The 18,668-nt window shown below is 49.5% G+C and overlaps 1 protein-coding gene across 3 annotated transcripts in view; it reads right to left on the bottom strand.

Moving 5' to 3' along the window:
• Positions 1-239: 239 nt before the first annotated feature.
• The window catches only part of ZCCHC7 (zinc finger CCHC-type containing 7), a 385,047-nt gene continuing 366,618 nt past the window's right edge, over positions 240-18,668 (bottom strand). For all 3 annotated transcript variants that reach the window (XM_063914647.1, XM_063914646.1, XM_063914648.1), the window contains one exon: positions 240-905. In XM_063914647.1, coding sequence (XP_063770717.1) covers positions 478-905 — 428 coding nt within the window. In that variant the 3' untranslated portion in view covers positions 240-477. The remainder of the gene's footprint in view (positions 906-18,668) is intronic.

The following is an 18,668-nucleotide window of genomic DNA, read 5'->3' as shown; positions in this document are numbered from 1 at the left end:
TCCATCACTGGGGAGCAGGGCTAAATTCAACTAGAAAGCAAAACCAATAGCTAAGACTCTTAACATGAACAGAAAGACAAATGGCGGCCTGTACGGCATATCCATTTGAATCTGCAGCTGTTGAAGGCACAATTGTTTTTATTGTAATGTGCTCTATTTATTATACTACTGATGTATGTTTTTGTCTAGGTTTAGTTTTAATATTTTTGTAAAAGTGATTAAAAAAAACGACAAAGTAATAAGTTGCATTTTTTTATTTTAATCTCTTATCAAAAAGAAAAACTACACAGATCTCAACTTGATATTAATTTGGCATTGTAACCCTTTTTTAATTGTGTGTGGAAAACTCAGATCAACGATCAGGAAAGAACTGGAGGAAATCCTTGTTGTCCCATGTTTTGAATTTGTGTAATTTACCAATTTTACCATAAAATTAGTGAGTCAGAGGACATAAAATTCTTAAAAGCTGTTCTGATTCTAGTCAACACCTTTCTTGGATTTTTTTTTCCTCTGCTTAATTCTAAGTAAACTTTCATCAACTGTGGTATTCTTTCTTTTCCTGTGTTTCTTCTTGTTTTTCTTTAATTGCCCATCTACTTCCACTTTCTTACGACCATCTTTAAATAAAAAGTGTTGAGATTTTTTCTTTGCATGTGGTCTTCTGGCCCCACCAGACTTATCGGATTTTCCTCTAGGAAAATATTCTTCTCTTTCTTGACTGTGTACAGCCTTGCTGCTTTTCTTTTGATGTTTTAATTGTCTCAGAGTGTACAATTCCTGGTTTACTTCTTTGTGTCGCCATTTGATATCTCTTCTGGGCTTTTTCCAATGTCGTTTTGGAATTTGTGAAATATCTACTTTTGATACGCTAATCTGTGATGGCAAGAGTCCAGCTTCTTGAAGTTCTACATAAACAAACAAAAAATGTATTACTGATGGTGTACATTCACTATGAAATTACGTGGTGAAGCATACAGGTCTTCATATTATAAAAACATGCACAAAGTAGCAAAGTAACTAATTCTGCATTTTAAAAAAATGCTCATTTAGCGGATAACAATAAAACATGAGGTATTCTATGCAAAATAAATATAAATAAAATATACCAGTTATATACCATGCATCACTTTATAATGTTAGCTTACTCATTTTGTATAATTATGAACCATTGGGTTGTAAAACACGTCGCTTCTTATTGTGTTTATACACAATATTTAAAAGGGCAATGTTTTTGTTAGTTGTGCCTTGCTAGTAAAATCACTGCCCCGGACCAACCCCTAAAGTGGGGCCTTGGGCAGCTGCCCTTTGTGCCTATACGTTAAGATGGGCCTGGCCCAGAGCGTCCAGCCCTTCACTTAGTGCTCAAGAGTGTTGCAATTATGCATTCATGTGGATCGCTGACCAGAGTATAGTGGCTGAGACAGATAGGGGAGCAGTCGATTTCCAGTGACAGGCGATATCTGACATTCGGCTGTGTTTACAATACAGGTACACTACCATTAATACAGCACCCTTGGTTCCAGCACTGTGCCAGATTATCCATAGTACATACAGTGGAATCCCAGCAGTTTAGCCTCCCCCACAGCACCTAAACCTCCCGCAGCCTGACTCCCTCCCCCCCCCCCTCCCACCTAAAGGGGGTACACACGGAGCAATGTTCAGCTAATTTCTAAGCAATCTGACTAGATCGGTTAGAAATTAGCTGAACATCGCTCCGTGTGTAGGGGTGCCGGCGACAGCGATGCGCGGTCCCGCACGTCGCTATCGCTGGTGCTAGATTGGCCTGCATGCACAATCTAGCAGGTCGCTCATTTCACTGCTGGGTGAAATGAGCGCCCCCACGTGTCCGTCCGTCCCCCTCGCTCAGCACATCGCGCTGTGTTGAGTGGGGGGAGAGATGTGTGCTGAGCGGTCTGTGCTAGACTGCTCAGCACACATCTCTGGGGAAATCTCCCCGTCAGTATGGCCCTTTACCACACAGCCTAACTGAACCCCCCCGCAGCCTGACTATCCCCTGCAGCCTAATTACCACCAGCGCCTGATGTGTCCGGAATAAAAAAGGTACCGGTTAATTGATGATGTACCTGTGTATATTTTATAAAAGATTTTGGGTTTGGTACTAGACAACAGGGAACCAGGGAGGAAAGGGAACAAGTGAACAGATTTCAATTAATTGAGGTGGAGGAAAAGTTAGGAAATATTAAAAAATGTAATTGCTGTGTAAGGGCACCGGCTGGGGGCATTCATCTATGGCACATGTTCTCAAACTCGGCCCAGCTGGTTGAATGTCAGATTTGCACGTAAGTGCTCACTACCATATGGGGCAGCAAACACGTTTGGGCGAGATCGGGCTGCCGTACGGCTGAACAACAGTACTTAACCAAGTAACAATGCAGTACTTAACTAAGTAACAAATGCAGGAAAATAAAGCGCTGGGCGGGCGCCCAGCATCCTCTACAGACTACGAGAAAAGGATTTACCGGTAGGTAATTAAAATCCTATTTTCTCTTACGTCCTAGAGGATGCTGGGGTCCACATTAGTACCATGGGGATGTACCAAAGCTCCCAGTATGGAAGGGAGAGCGCGGAGGCTCCTGCAGAACCGACTGACCAAACTTTAGGTCCTCAGAGGCCAAAGTATTGAACTTGTAGAACTTAGCGAACGTGTTCGATCCTGACCAAGTAGCCACTCGGCAAAGTTGTAAAGCCGAGACACCCTGGGCAGCCGCCCAGGAAGAAGCCACTTTACGAGTAGAGTGGGCCTTAACAGATTTTGGACACGGCAATCCTGCCGTAGAATAAGCATGCTGGATAGTACACCTGATCCAGCCAGAAATCGTTTGCTTAGAAGCAGGAGACCCAACCTTGTTGGGATCATTAAGGACAAACAGAGCGTCCGACTTTCTGTGACAAGAAGTTCTCTTCACATAAATCTTCATAGCCCTTACAACATCCAAGGACTTTGAAGTAATTGAAGAGTCAAGTTGCCACTGGCACCACAATAGGTTGATTGATATGAAAAGCCGACACAACCTTCGGAAGAAATTTCTGAAACTTCGGAAACTTCTTGGATACACACCAAGACACGTACTTTTTCCAAATTCGATGGTAGTGTTTACACGTCACTCCTTTCCTAGCCTGTATCTGGGTAGGAATAACCTTGTTCGGAATGATCTTCCGAGCTAAGATCTGGCGTTCAACCTCCATGCCGTCAAACGTAGCCGTAGTAAGTCTTGATAAGCGAACGGCTCCTGTTGTAGAAGGTTCTCGTGAAGAGGAAGAGGTCTCGGATCTTCCAGCAGTAACTCCAGAAGATCCGCGTACCAAGCCCTTCTTGGCCAGTCCGGAGCAATGAGGATCGCCTGAACTCTTGTTCTTTTTATTAGTTTGAGAATCCTTGGGATGAGTGGAAGTGGAGGGAACACGTACTCTGACTTGAACACCCACAAAGTTACCAGGGCGTCCACCGCCACTGCCTGAGGGTCTTTCGACCTGGAACAGTACCTCCGAAGCTTCTTGTTGAGGCGGGAGGCCATCATGTCTATTTGAGGAACGCCCCAAAGTCTTGTCACCTCCGCGAACACCTCCGGGTGGAGGCCCCACTCTCCTGGATGGAGATCGTGTCTGCTGAGGAAGTCCGCTTCCCAGTTGTCCACTCCCGGAATGAAGATTGCTGACAGCGCCACCGCGTGCTTTTCCGCCCAGAGGATGATTCTGACATTGCAGCTCTGCTCTTCGTTCTGCCTTGTCGGTTTATGTAGGCCACTGTGGTTACATTGTCCAACTGAACCTGAATGGCCTGTTCTTTCAGAAGGTGTGCCGCTTGTAGAAGACCGTTGCACACGGCCCTTAGTTCCAGAATGTTTATCATAAGGATGGATTCCAGACTTGACCACCTTCCTTGGCAAGATTTCCCCTTGGATGACTGCACCCCAACCTCTGAGACTTGCATCCGTGGTTAGGAGGATCCAATTCTGAATCCCGAACCTGCAGCCCTCTAGTAGGTGAGAATTTTGCAGCCACCAGAGGAGCGAGATTCTGGCTTTCGGTGACAGACGTATCCTCTGTGAAGATGAGATCCCGACCATTTGTATAAGAGATCCAGGTGGAAAGACCGTGCATGAAATCTTCCGCACTGTAGAGCCTCGTAAGAGGCAACCATCTTCCACAGAAGGCGAATGCACTGATGAACTGATACCCGGGCTGGCTTCAGGACATCCCACGCCATTGCTTGTATCACCAACGCTTTCTCCACCAGCAGAAACACCATCTGTACTAACGTGTCGAGGATCATCCCCAAGAAGGACAGTCTCCTTGTCAACTCCAAATGCGACTTTGGAAGATTCATGATCCATCCATGATCCTGGAGTAGCTGAGTTAAGAGAGCAATGCTCTGTAACAGCTTCTCCCTGGAAGACGCTTTTATCAGCAGATCGTCCAGATAAGGAATTATGTTCACACCCTGCTTGCGGAGGAGTAGCATCATCTCAGCCATGACCTTGGTGAACACCCTCGGTGCCGTGGAGAGGCCAAATGGCAATGCCTGGAACTGATAGTGACAGTCCAGCAGCGCAAATCTTAGATAAGCCTGGTGAGGCGGCCAGATCAGAATGTGAAGTACGCATCCTTGATATCTAGGAATATCAGAAATTTCCCCTCCTCCAGAACTGAGATCACCGCTCTCAGAGACTCCATCTTGAATTTGAATTCCCTCAAATAAGGGTTCAATGACTTTAGGTTCAATATTGGCCTGACCGAACCATCCGATTTCGGTACCACAAACAGGTTTGAGTAATAACCCTTGTTTGTTAGGTGAGGTGGAACTGGAACAATGACATTTGACTTTAGCAATTTTTGAATGGCTTCCTGTAGGATAGCACTTTCTGTCAGCAAAGCTGGAAAGCCTGATTTGAAGAATCTGTGAGGTGGGAGTTCTTGAAACTCTAGTCTGTGCCCCAAGCCTGATGACGCACAGACATGACTGAAATTACTTAGTCTTGCTCCCACCTGCCCGATCTCCAGGCTGGGAGGTCCTCCGTCATGCCAAGAATTTTGAGGAAGCAGAACCAGGTTTCTGTTCCTGTGAACCTGTTGGTGCAGGTTTTCTGGATTTCCCCCGACCTACTCTTAAAGTGGAAGGGGGTTTGGACTTTCAACTTTTCGCGGTCCGAAAGGACTGCATTGTAGACGTAGGATAAGATTTCCTAGTCGGCGGTGTTGCTGAGGGAAGAAATGTTGACTTACCCGCAGTTGCCGTGGAGATCCACGCATCTAACACTTCCCCAAACAGAGCCTAACCTGTGAAGGGCAGGCTCTCCACACTCTTCTTGGATTCCGCATCCGCAGACCATTGGCGCAGCCAGAGTCCCCTGCGTGCCGGGACCGCCATGGAAGAAGCCCTCGCATTAAGATGGCCAAGGTCCTTCATGGCCTCCACCATGAAACCTGCAGAATCCTGTATGTGACGTAAAAACAATTCAATGTCACTTCTATCCATAGAATCTAATTTCTCTAGTAATGTGCCAGACCACTATACTATGGCTTTAGAAATCCACGCACAAGCAATAGTGGGTCTTAAAGCTAAGCCAGTAGCTGTGTATAGTGATTTGAGTGTAGTCTCAATCTTGTGGATAGCCGGCTCTTTTAAATCGGTGGACCCAGGGACAGGTAAAACCACTTTTTTAGGCAACATAGATACAGAAGCGTCTCCTACAGGCGGCATTTCCCACTTTTTCCTGTCCTCCTCAGGGAAAGGAAAGGCAATGAGAACCCTTTTTGGGATCTGGAACTTTTTCTCTGGGTTTTCCCAGGATTTTTCAAACAATGCATTTAATTCCTTAGACGCAGGGAATGTAAGGGAGGATTTCTTATTGTCTGTAAAGTAAGCCTCCTCTACTTGCTCAGCTACCTTATCAGTAATGTGTAAAATGTCCCTAATAGCCTCAATTATTAGTTGATCCCCCTTAGCAAAGGATGCATCACCCCCCTGCATATCCCCATCACTGTCCCCTGTATCAGAGTCAGTATCCATGTCAGCTTGCATTATCTGTGCAAGAGCATGCTTCTTAGGGTATATAATTGGGGTCTTTGATGAGGCAGTGGGAGCGGAATATGACAGAACCTCAACAGACTTTCTCAAAACCTGTGTTTCAGTCTCATTTTGAGCTATCCGAGATGAAATCTGGGATATCATTCCCCTAACAGAATCCACCCATGGGGGTTCGGATTCAGAAGGCTGAGACAGTATGTTACAATCCTGAGTACAGGGAATAGACTATTCAGGAGAAGATACACACTCTGCAGCACAAGATTCAGAGTTCCTAGACATGCTTATGTGAGCTATATAAACACACACACAGGAAAATGCAGACAGTTTCCCCCAGAGTACCTTCAGAGAGACACAGAGTATATGGTGCCAGCCACACAGCGCCCCAGTAGACAGTTATATACTAAATGGCCGCCGCTGACTGAATAACCCTAATAGGATTAAACAGTAATCCTTACAATCTCCCCCCCTGTCTACAACACCCTGGTACCGCAGAGGTATGTTGGAGTTACGTGGAGGGCAGTGCTCCCTGTCAGCATCTCTTCAGTGTAATCTGCAGGGAAAAAATGGCGCTGGTGAGTGGTGGATCCGCTCTGAGGAGAAGCCCCACCCCCTGTAATGGCGCGTCTTCCCGCTTTCACAGATTATACTGGCCTGAGGTGAATTTGCTGCTAACAGTGGGATTAGCCCCTGTTAGCATGTGACCAGTGTAGGGTATGTTGCGCTGGCCCAGGACGCCCCTCACAGCGCCATACACAGTGTGCCGCTGAGCCTTCTGGAGCGCAGCCTGTCAGAGCTGCGCTCCCACCCTTGTGCTCACCACTCTTCTATCTTCTGGCTCTGTTAGGAGGTGTCGGCCGTGCTGCGGGAGTGAGCGGTCGCCTCATGGGCTTGCGATCAGCAACCTCAGGAGCTCAGAGTCCTGTCAGCGGAGATAGAGAACCATTAACTTCTAGAGTTGGTTCCTAATCCCCCCCCCTAAGTCCCACGAAGCAGGGAGGCTGTTGCCAGCAGCCTTCCTGTACCCAACACTCTTAGAAAACAAAACAAAAAAACAACAAAAAAAAACCTCCTAGGAGCTCCCCTAGCTGTGACCGGCTCCTCTGGGCACATTTTATAAACTGAGTTTGGTAGGAGGGGCATAGCCCACACTATTAAACTTTTAAAGTGCTCATGGCTCCTAAGGGACCTGTCTATACCCCATGGTACTAATGTGGACCCCAGCATCATCTAGGACGTAAGAGAAAATAAGAATTTACTCACCGGTAATTCTATTTCTCGTAGTCCGTAGTGGATGCTGGGAACTCCGTAAGGACCATGGGGAATAGACGGGCTCCGCAGGAGACTGGGCACTCTAAGAAAAGAATTAGGACTACTGGTGTGCACTGGCTCCTCCCTATATGCCCCTCCTCCAGACCTCAGTTAGGGAAACTGTGTCCGGAAGAGCTGACACAATAAGGAAAGGATTTGGAATCCCGGGTAAGACTCATACCAGCCACACCAATCACACCAATCACACCGTACAACTCGTGATAACTATACCCAGTTAACATTATGAAGAACAACTGAGCCTCACTAACAGATGGCTCAGAACAATAACCCTTTAGTTAGGCAATAACTATATACAAGTATTGCAGACAATCTGCACTTGGGATGGGCGCCCAGCATCCACTACGGACTACGAGAAATAGAATTACCGGTGAGTAAATTCTTATTTTCTCTGACGTCCTAGTGGATGCTGGGAACTCCGTAAGGACCATGGGGATTATACCAAAGCTCCCAAACGGGCGGGAGAGTGCGGATGACTCTGCAGCACCGAATGAGCAAACTCAAGGTCCTCCTCAGCCAGGGTATCAAACTTGTAGAAATTTGCAAACGTGTTTGATCCCGACCAGGTAGCAGCTCGGCAAAGTTGTAAAGCCGAGACCCCTCGGGCAGCCGCCCAAGAAGAGCCCACCTTCCTCGTGGAATGGGCTTTGACTGATTTAGGATGCGGCAGTCCAGCCGCAGAATGTGCAAGTTGAATCGTGGAGCAGATCCAGCGAGCAATAGTCTGCTTAGAAGCAGGAGCACCCAGCTTGTTGGGTGCATGCAGGATAAACAGCGAGTCAGTCTTTCTGACTCTAGCCGTCCTGGAAACATAGATTTTCAGGGCCCGGACTACATCCAGCAACTTGGAGGCCTCCAAGTCCCCAGTAGCCGCAGGCACCACAATAGGTTGGTTCAAATGAAACGCTGATACCACCTTAGGGAGGAATTGGGGACGCGTCCTCAATTCTGCTCTGTCCATATGGAATATCAGATAGGGGCTTTTACAGGACAAAGCCGCCAATTCTGACACCCGCCTAGCCGAAGCCAAGTCCAAAAGCATGACCACTTTCCACGTGAGATATTTTAATTCCACGGTCTGAAGTGGCTCAAACCAATGTGATTTTAGGAAATCCAACACAACGTTGAGATCCCAAGGTGCCACCGGGGGCACAAAAGGGGGCTGAATGTGCAGCACTCCCTTAACAAACGTCTGAACTTCCGGCAGTGAAGCAAGTTCTTTTTGAAAGAAAATAGACAGGGCGGAAATCTGGACTTTAATGGAACCCAATTTTAGGCCCATAGTCAGTCCTGACTGTAGGAAGTGCAGAAAACGACCCAGCTGAAATTCTTCTGTGGGGCCTTCATAGCCTCACACCAAGCAACATATTTTCGCCATATGCGGTGATAATGCTTTGCTGTCACATCTTTCCTAGTGATGAGCGGATTCGTTTTTACTCGGTTTTACTCGGTTCTCAAAAAACCGAATCTTATTGGCTATCCAAAACACGTGACATCAGTGAGTCAATAAGATTCTGTTTTGAGAACCGAGTAAAACCGAATCCGCTCATCACTAATCTTTCCTAGCTTTTATCAGCGTAGGAATGACTTCAACCGGAATGCCCTTTTCCATCAGGATCCGGCGTTCAACCGCCATGCCGTCAAACACAGCCGCGGTAAGTCTTGGAACAGACAGGGCCCCTGCTGTAGCAGGTCCTGTCTGAGAGGCAGAGGCCATGGGTCCTCTGAGATCATTTCTTGCAGTTCCGGGAACCAAGTCCGTCTTGGCCAATCCGGAACGATGAGTATAGTTCTTACTCCTCTCTTTCTTATTATCCTCAGCACCTTTGGTATGAGAGGAAGAGGAGGGAACACATAAACCGACTGGTACACCCACGGTGTCACTAGAGCGTCCACCGCTATCGTCTGAGGGTCCCTTGACCTGGCGCAATATCTTTTTAGCTTTTTGTTTAGGCGGGACGCCATCATGTCCACCTGTGGCCTTTCCCAACGGTTTACAATCAGTTGAAAGACTTCTGGATGAAGTCCCCACTCTCCCGGGTGGAGGTCGTGCCTGCTGAGGAAGTCTGCTTCCCAGTTGTCGACTCCCGGAATAAACACTGCTGACAGTGCTATCACGTGATTTTCCGCCCATCGGAGAATCCTTGTGGCTTCTGCCATCGCCATCCTGCTTCTTGTGCCGCCCTATCGGTTTACATGGGCGACCGCCGTGATGTTGTCTGACTGAATCAGCACCGGCTGGTTTTGAAGCAGGGGTCTTGCCTGACTTAGGGCATTGTAAATGGCCCTTAGTTCCAGAATATTTATGTGTAGGGAAGCCTCCTGACTCGACCATTGTCCTTGGAAGTTTCTTCCCTGAGTGACTGCCCCCCAACCTCGGAGGCTGGCATCCGTGGTCACCAGGACCCAGCCCTGTATGCCGAATCTGCGGCCCTCGAGAAGATGAGCACTCTGCAGCCACCACAGCAGAGACACCCTGGCCCTCGGGGACAGGGTGATCAGCCGATGCATCTGAAGATGCGATCCGGACCACTTGTCTAACAGATCCCACTGAAAGATCCTTGCATGGAATCTGCCGAATGAAATTGCCTCGTAAGAAGCTACCATCTTTCCCAGGACTCGCGTGCAGTGATGCACCGACACCTGTTTTGGTTTTAGGAGGTCTCTGACCAGAGATGACAACTCCTTGGCCTTCTCCTCCGGGAGAAACACCTTTTTCTGTTCTGTGTCCAGAATCATACCCAGGAACAGCAGATGCGTCGTAGGAATCAGCTGCGACTTCGGAATATTCAGAATCCAGCCGTGCTGTTGTAGCACTTCCTGAGATAGTGCTACTCCGACCAACAACTGCTCCCTGGACCTCGCCTTTATAAGGAGATCGTCCAAGTATGGGATAATTACAACTCCCTTCTTTCGAAGGAGTATCATCATTTCGGCCATTACTTTGGTAAATACCCTCGGTGCCGTGGACAGACCAAACGGCAACGTCTGGAATTGGTAATGGCAGTCTTGTACCACATAACGGAGGTACACCTGGTGAGGTGGGTAAATGGGGACATGCAGGTAAGCATCCTTGATGTCCAGTGATACCATGTAATCCCCATCTTCCAGGCTTGCAATAACCGCCCTGAGCGATTCCATTTTGAACTTGAATTTCCTTATATAAGTGTTCAAGGATTTCAAATTTAGAATGGGTCTCACCGAACCGTCTGGTTTCGGTACCACAAACATTGTGGAATAGTAACCCCTTCCCTGTTGAAGGAGGGGAACTTTTATTATCACCTGCTGGAGGTACAGCTTGTGAATTGCCGCCAGTACTACCTCCCTGTCCTGGGGAGTGGCTGGCAAGGCCGATTTGAGGTAACGGCGAGGGGGAGACGTCTCGAATTCCAGCTTGTATCCCTGAGATGCCACTTGTAGAATCCAGGGATCCACCTGTGAGCGAACCCACCGGTCGCTGAAGTTCCGGAGACGGGCCCCCACCGCACCTGGCTCCACCATTGGAGCCCTAGCGTCATGCGGAGGATTTAGTGGAAGCAGGGGAGGATTTTTGTTCTTGGGAACTGGCTGTAAGGTGCAGCTTTTTCCCTCTACCCCTGCCTCTGGGGAGAAAGGACGCGCCTCTAACCCGCTTGCCTTTCTGGGGCCGAAAGGACTGTACCTGATAATACGGTGCTTTCTTAGGCTGTGAGGGAACCTGAGGTAAAAATGTCGACTTTCCAGCTGTTGCTGTGGAAACGAGGTCCGAGAGACCATCCCCAAACAATTCCTCACCCTTGTAAGGCAAAACCTCCATGTGCCTTTTAGAATCCGCATCACCTGTCCACTGCCGAGTCCATAATACTCTCCTGGCAGAGAGGGACATTGCATTTATTCTAGATGCCAGCCGGCAAATATCCCTCTGTGCATCTCTCATAGATAAGACTACGTCTTTAATATGCTCTATGGTTAGCAATATAGCGTCCCTGTCAAGGGAATCAATGTTATCAGACAGGGAATCAGACCACGCTGCTGCAGCACTGCACATCCATGCTGAAGCAATAGCAGGTCTCAGTATAGTACCTGAGTGTGTATATACAGACTTCAGGATAGCCTCCTGCTTTCTATCCGCAGGCTCCTTTAAGGCGGCCGTATCCTGAGACGGCAGTGCCACCTTTTTTGACAAGCGTGTGAGCGCTTTATCCACCCTCGGGGAAGTCTCCCAGCGTAACCTGTCCTCTGGCGGGAAGGGGTACGCCATCAGTAACTTTTTAGAAATCACTAGTTTCTTATCGGGGGAAGCCCACGCTTCTTCACACACTGCATTCAACTCATCTGATGGGGGAAAAACCACTGGTTGCTTTTTCTAACCAAACATAATACCCTTTTTAGTGGTACCTGGGTTAATGTCAGAAATGTGCAACACATTTTTTATTGCCGTAATCATGCAACGGATGCCCCTTGTGGATTGTGTATATGTCTCATCCTCGTCGACACTGGAGTCAGACTCCGTGTCGACATCTGTGTCTGCCTCTGAGGTAGCGGGCGTTTTTGAGCCCCTGATGGCTTTTGAGACGCCTGGGCAGGCACTGGCTGAGAAGCCGGCTGTCCCACGGCTGTTACGTCATCCAGCCTTTTATGTAAGGAGTTGACACTGTCGGTTAATACCTTCCACATATCCATCCACTCTGGTGTCGACCCCGCAGAAGGTGACATCACATTTATCGGCACCTGCTCCGCCTCCACATAAGCCTCCTCATCAAACATGTCGACACAGCCGTACCGACACACCGCACACACACAGGGAATTCTCTGACTGAGGACAGGACCCCACTAAGTCCTTTGGGGAGACAGAGAGAGAGCATGCCAGCACACACCACAGCGCTATATAACACAGGGATATTACACTACACAAAGTGATTTTTCTCGTAGTAAATACTTAATAAATACGTAATAAATACTTTCTTTACTAGGAGCTCAGGATAGCCCCTAGTGTGCAACCAGCTCGAGCCGGGCACAGATTCTAACTGAGGTCTGGAGGAGGGGCATAGAGGGAGGAGCCAGTGCACACCAGTAGTCCTAATTCTTTTCGTAGAGTGCCCAGTCTCCTGCGGAGCCCGTCTATTCCCCATGGTCCTTACGGAGTTCCCAGCATCCACTAGGACGTCAGAGAAAATATTAAAACTGGATTATCTGTAGATATCCAGAAAAAAATAAAAAAACACAGGTGCACTAATAAATTAATAGGGACTCTGAAATTGTCCAGTATATAGTGCCTTCTGGTCGAAGGCATAACTAGCACGGGGCGAGCAGGGTGCGTGCCCTGGGTGCCGTGCAGCGGTGCAAGTGGGCGGGTACGGCGTACCCCTAAGAATTTAGCCGTGGGTATGCCGTACCCACCGCCGCCGGCCCGCCGCTCCCCCCTCCACTGCTGCTCACCGCGCTGCTGCTGTGAGGGGAGGAGAGCGCAGCATGTGCCTCTCCTGCCCCTCAGTGTCTACCTTCAATTCGGCACCGGCCCGTGAGCCAATCAGAGCTCGTGGACCGGCAGCCAAGGCTCCTGATTGGCTGCCGGAACGCAAGCTTTGATTGGCTCACGGATCAGCACCTAATTGAAGGCAGGCACCCGCACCGCCGCTGGAGACTGAGGGGCAGGAGAGGCACACGCTGCGCTCTCCTCCCCTCACACACAGGACAGCAGCAGCGCGGTAAGTAGCACAGGAAGGGGGCGAAGGCACTGTGAAGACGTGTACCTGGCACTGGGGGCATATCTGGCACTGCGGGGGCATGTGTATCTGGCACTGGGGGCATTTGTGTATCTGGCACTGGGGGGGGCAATATATATCTGGCACTGTGAGGCAATGTATATCTGGCACTGTGGGGGCATTTCTGTATCTGGCACTGGGGGCAATGTATATCTGACACAGTGGGGGCATTTGTGTATCTGGCACTGTGAGGCATTTGTGTATCTGGCACTGTGGGGCAATGTGTATCTTGCACTGTGGGGGGCATTTGTGTATCTGGCACTGTGGGGCAATGTGTATCTGGCACTGTCGGGGCATGTGTGTATCTGGCACTGTGGGGGCATGTGTGTATCTGGCACTGTGGGGGCATGTGTGTATCTGGCACTGTGGGGGCATTTGTGTATCTGGCACTGTGGGGGCAATGTATATATTGAACTGTGGGGGGCATTTGTGTATCTGGCACTGGGGGGCAATGTATATCTGGCACTCTGGGGGCATTTCTGTATCTGGCACTGGGGAACAATGTATATCTGACACAGTGGGGGCATTTGTGTATCTGGCACTGTGGGGCAACGTGTATCTGGCACTGTGGGGCAACGTGTATCTGGCACTATTGGGGTCATGTGTGTATCTGCCCCCCCATATGTGTATCACGTACCCATTTTCATTGGCCACGCCCCATGCAACATTTGGCCACACCCATTTTTCGAGCGCCTGCGCACACAGTACCTATAAGACATTTTTCCTACTTGCACCCCGGCAGAGGGGGGCGCCACCGCCACCTGCACGCCCTGCTCGCCTACTGCCACCGGAGATCAGCCCTCCACCACAGTCGCGCTCCCGGCTCCCACTAGTTAAGGGGAGGGGGTGATGGTTGTCTACCCTCCGCATTTTGCAGGAGACTCCCGGTTTGGTAAGGAGACTCCCATTGCCATGGAAACAAACTTCAATCTCCTGGATTCCTCAAAACCCAGTTGAGAATCCGAACTGTGTCTGCACCAAGTGGATGTGATGGGGGCGGGGCCAGGTGCAGAATAGCAGCCAGGGAAGGAGGTTGTCTCAGGAAGATGTCACACGCTGGGGCCGGGTTGAATCTGCAGTAAGCTCAGCTGAGTGCAGGAGTCGGGGGAAGGGCAGCGTGCATGCATATCCTGCAGCTGGTGTGAAAGGTGATGGGAACCGAGGCAGACACTATAGCTGCAGTGTGCGCACAGAGACGGATCAGTCCACAGCAGTGTCTGCAGGTACGGATTGCAGCCACATGTACGGATTGCAGCCACATGTATGGTAGTGGTCTCTCTCTAGCTCCCCTCCCCCTGCTTTTCCCCTGCCTTATACAGAGAGGGGGAGAGACAGCAGCATTTGGATCGGACGTCATCACAGAGAGGCAGCGCAACAATGTTTTATAATAACACAGCAGCCCAGTAAACCCCTCCCTCCCAGTACAGACACGCCCCACCAGCCCTGTTTCTCTGACTAAACTAGCTGTGGAGACCTGGCAGAGGGGGGCGCCACTGTCCATGTAGTGTATGCGCAGTACTGCCCGGCGCCAGTGTGTTTTTATTTAACAGTGTACATAGTATTGCACCATCGGCAGCGGTATACCATTGCCATCCCTGCTACCCGAATTGCACAGGGGACTGGGAGGGGAACGCAGAACCAGACGGACGAATGCCAACTTCTTCGTAGGAGGCAGTAGTTAAAGCCGCCCAGCCAATAGCAGCGGGATTGGGTGGCGTTGCCTCCAAGGTAGTGTCATTGGGTGGGTGGGGTATTGGGAGGCCATCATAGGCTTCCTATAGCCTATTGGAAGCCTATGATGGCCCCCAACACCCCGCCCACCCAATGATGCTGCCTTGGAGGAAACGCCACCCAATCCCGTTGCTATTGGCTGGGCGGCTTTAACTACTGCCTCCTTGGAAGAAGCTGGCGGAGTCTGCGTTCCCCTCCCAGTCCCCTGTGTAATTCAGGAAGCAGGGATGGCGACGCTGACGGTACTGCACACTGACTGTCACTGCAGTGATCAGGTTACATTAAAAACACACTACCGCCGGCGCACTGAGCTCTTGCTCCTGTGACCGCTGCGCTACTATTTCAAATCGGCCAAGGACTCGCAGCCAATCAGGAGCGGCTGCTCCTGATTGACTGCTGGTCCGCTGCAGATTTGAAATAATAGCGCCACGATCACAGGACCTGCAGTGCCGCTGACCTCAGCCTCCTCCTCATTGCACCGCTACTGCCCTCTGCCGCCTCCTCTGCCACACCATCGTTGCCCTCAGCCGCCCCCAGTCCTTCTCTGCACCTCCACACCATGCCGACCACAGCCTCCTCATCCACCACAGACCAAAGCAACTTCAGCACCGCCGCTGCTAAATAGGTAATCTTACCCTGCTGCCTTTCTCTCTCCCTAGTCCCTACTGTATGCCCCTGCTGTCACTCTCCCTGTCCCTATGTCCCTGCTGTCACTTTCCGTGAATGTTGTCTCTTTCCATGTGGCATAATGTGAATTTCGGTTCATACCGCGTGCTATAGTGGGAATTTTCGGCTCATACCGTGTGCTATAATGTGAATTTCGGTTCATACCGTGTGCTATAATATGAAAGGGGTACCAGTACTAGATAGTATAAGGTGTCCTACTACTCTGAAGGTCTCTCCCCCTTTTGAGTGACCATGCCCCCTTTTCCGGAGCACACACATAATAGCACCCTTCACTTATCCATACCCCTACTTCAAAAATTCCACTTCGACCACTGCACCTACAGTACATCTATACATACACACCCCGACATCATTATATACAGTGACACCTATTTGTGCAGGAGATGATGGTAAGGTGTATGTGGAATTGAAAAGAACGTTCCCAGTATGACATGAAACAGCTGGCGTGTCATGTTGGCACATCCCATTTTCAGTGTCCACTCCCCCTTCATAGCCATTTTCTTTTCAGTGCGTGCCGGTGGCGTTCGCACATACTTTCCTTTGTAGGCTTTTTTTTTGGGGGGGAAGGGGGGAACCCTTATTGATCTTGCCCTGGGCTCCAAATGGGATACTGGGGTCCATTTAGTACCATGGGGTATAGACGGGTCCACTAGGTGCCATGGGCACTTTAAGAAATTGATAGTGTGGGCTGTCTCCTCCCTCTATGCCCCTCCTACCAGACTCAGTCTAGGAAACTGTGCCCGAGGAGACGGACATACTTTGAGAGAAGGATAGATAAGGATAGCGGTGAGATTCCGAACCAACACACACAACAAGTGGAAAGCCAAGCTAACCAAACTTGAAGCAGGAACAGCAACGGCTGAACCAACATTACTTAACCAAGTAACAGTGCAGAAAGAAAAAAGCACTAGGCAGGCGCCCAATATCCTCTACGGACTACGAGAAAAGGATTTACCAGTATGTAATTAAAATCCTATTTTGTCTTGCGACCTAGAGGATACTGGGGTCTATTTAGTACCATGGGGATGTACCAAAGCTCCCAAACCGGGTGGGACAGTGCTGAGGTTCCTGCAGAACTGATTGACCAAACTGAAGGTCCTCAGAGGCCAAAGTATCGAACTTGTAGAACTTAGCAAACGTGTTCGAACCTGACCAAGTAGCTGCTCAGCAGAGCTGTAAAGCCGAGACACCACGGGCAGCCGCCCAGGAAGAACCCACCGACCTAGTAGAGTGGGACTGTACAGATTTTGGACATGGCAAATCTGCCGTGGAATAAGCATGCTGGATAGTAAGTCTGATCCAGCGTGCAATTGTCTGCTTTGAAGCAGGACACCCAATCTTGTCGGGATCATAAAGAACAAACAGCAAGTCCGTTTTTCTGTGACAAACTGTTCTTTTCATAAACACCTTCAAAGCCCTCACTACATCCAAAAGACTTTGAAGTAGCAGAGGTGTCGGTGACAACCGGTACCACAATAGGTTGGTTGATGTGAAATGCGACACCACTTTAGGAAGAAATTGCAGACGAGTTCTGAGTTCAGCATGAGTTTTCCTCATGGAAAATTAAATAGGGACTTTTGTGAGACAAAGCCCCCACTCCGACACACGTCTTGCTGAAGCCAAGGCCAACAGTGTGACGGTCTTCCACGTAAGATATTTACGAACCACCTCCTGTGATGGTTCAAACCAGTCCGATTGGAAGAACTGCAGCACCACAATGAGATCCCAAGGTGCCATTGGAGGCACAAAGGGAGGTTGGATGTGCAGAACACCTTTCAAGAACGTCTGGACCTCAGGGAAAGAAGCCAATTGTTTCTGAAAGAAAATGGACAAGGCCGAAATCTGGACTTTTATGGAGCCCAGACGCAGGCCCACATCCACGCCTGCCTGCAGAAAAAGCAGGAAACGTCCCAGATGAAATTCCACCGCAGAATAACTTCTGCTCTCACAGCAGGAGATGTATTTCTTCCAAATACGATGATAATGCTTAGATGTTACCCCCTTCCTGGTTTGGATCATAGTCGGGATAACCTTTTTAGGGATCCCACTCCTGGCTAGAATCAGTCGTTCAACTTCCATGCCGTCAAACGTAGCCGCGTTGCAGAAGATCCTCGTGAAGTGGTAGAGACCACGGATCTTCGAGGAATTTCTTCAGAAGGTCCGCGTACCAGGCCCTTCTTAGCCAGTTTGGAGCAATGAGTATTGCTTGAACCTTTTCCCTTTTTATTCGCTTTGAATTCTTGGGATCAGAGGAAGTGGAGGAAACACGTACACCATCTTATAGACCCATGGGGTTGCCACCGCCTGTGGGTCTCTCGACCTAGAACAATACCGCCTGAGCTTCTTGTTGAGACGAGAGGCCATCATGTCGATCTGTGGATATCCCCATCGACTTGTTAAGCACCTGAACACTTCCGGGTGAAGGCCCCACTCCCCCAGGTGCAGGTCGTGTCTGCTGAGGAAGTCTGCTTCCCAGTTGTCTAGTCCAGGAATGAAGACCACTGGCAACGCCACAGCGTTTCTTTATGCCCAGAGGAGATTTCTTGACACCTCTGACATTGCTGCTCAGCTTTTTGTTCCGCCCTGTCGGTTTATGTACGTTACTGCCGTCACACTGTCCGAATAGACCTGAATTGCCCAATCTTGAAGAAGATGTGAGGCCTGCAGGAACGCGTTGTATATGGCCCTGAGTTCCAGAATGTTGATTGGAAGGATGACTTCCTGACTTGACCATCTTCCCTGAAACTGCACCCCCTGAGTGACTGCTCCCCAACCTCTGAGGCTTGCGTCTGTAGTTAACAGAATCCAGTTCTGAATTCCGAACCTCCGTCCTGCGACGAGGTGGGAAGACTGTAACCACCACAGAAGGGAGATCCTGACCATTTGTCCAACAGATCAAGCTGGAAGGGTCTTGCGTGAAACCTTCCGTATTGAAGTGCCTCGTAAGAGGCCACCATTTTTCCCAGAAGGTGAATGCACAGATGCACCGACACCCAGGTTGGCTTCAGGTCATCCCGAACCATCTCCTGGACTACCAATGCCTTTTCCAACGGAAGGAACACTTTTTGTGACTTTGTGTCCAGTATCATTCCCAGGAATGGGAGCCTCCGTGTTGGCTCTAGGTGAGATTT

Source organism: Pseudophryne corroboree, chromosome 1, assembly GCF_028390025.1.
Source record: "Pseudophryne corroboree isolate aPseCor3 chromosome 1, aPseCor3.hap2, whole genome shotgun sequence".
NCBI classification, from domain to species: Eukaryota; Metazoa; Chordata; class Amphibia; order Anura; family Myobatrachidae; genus Pseudophryne; species Pseudophryne corroboree.
Note: the sequence above shows the minus strand (reverse complement) of the source record. Positions and strands in the feature narration are given on the sequence as shown.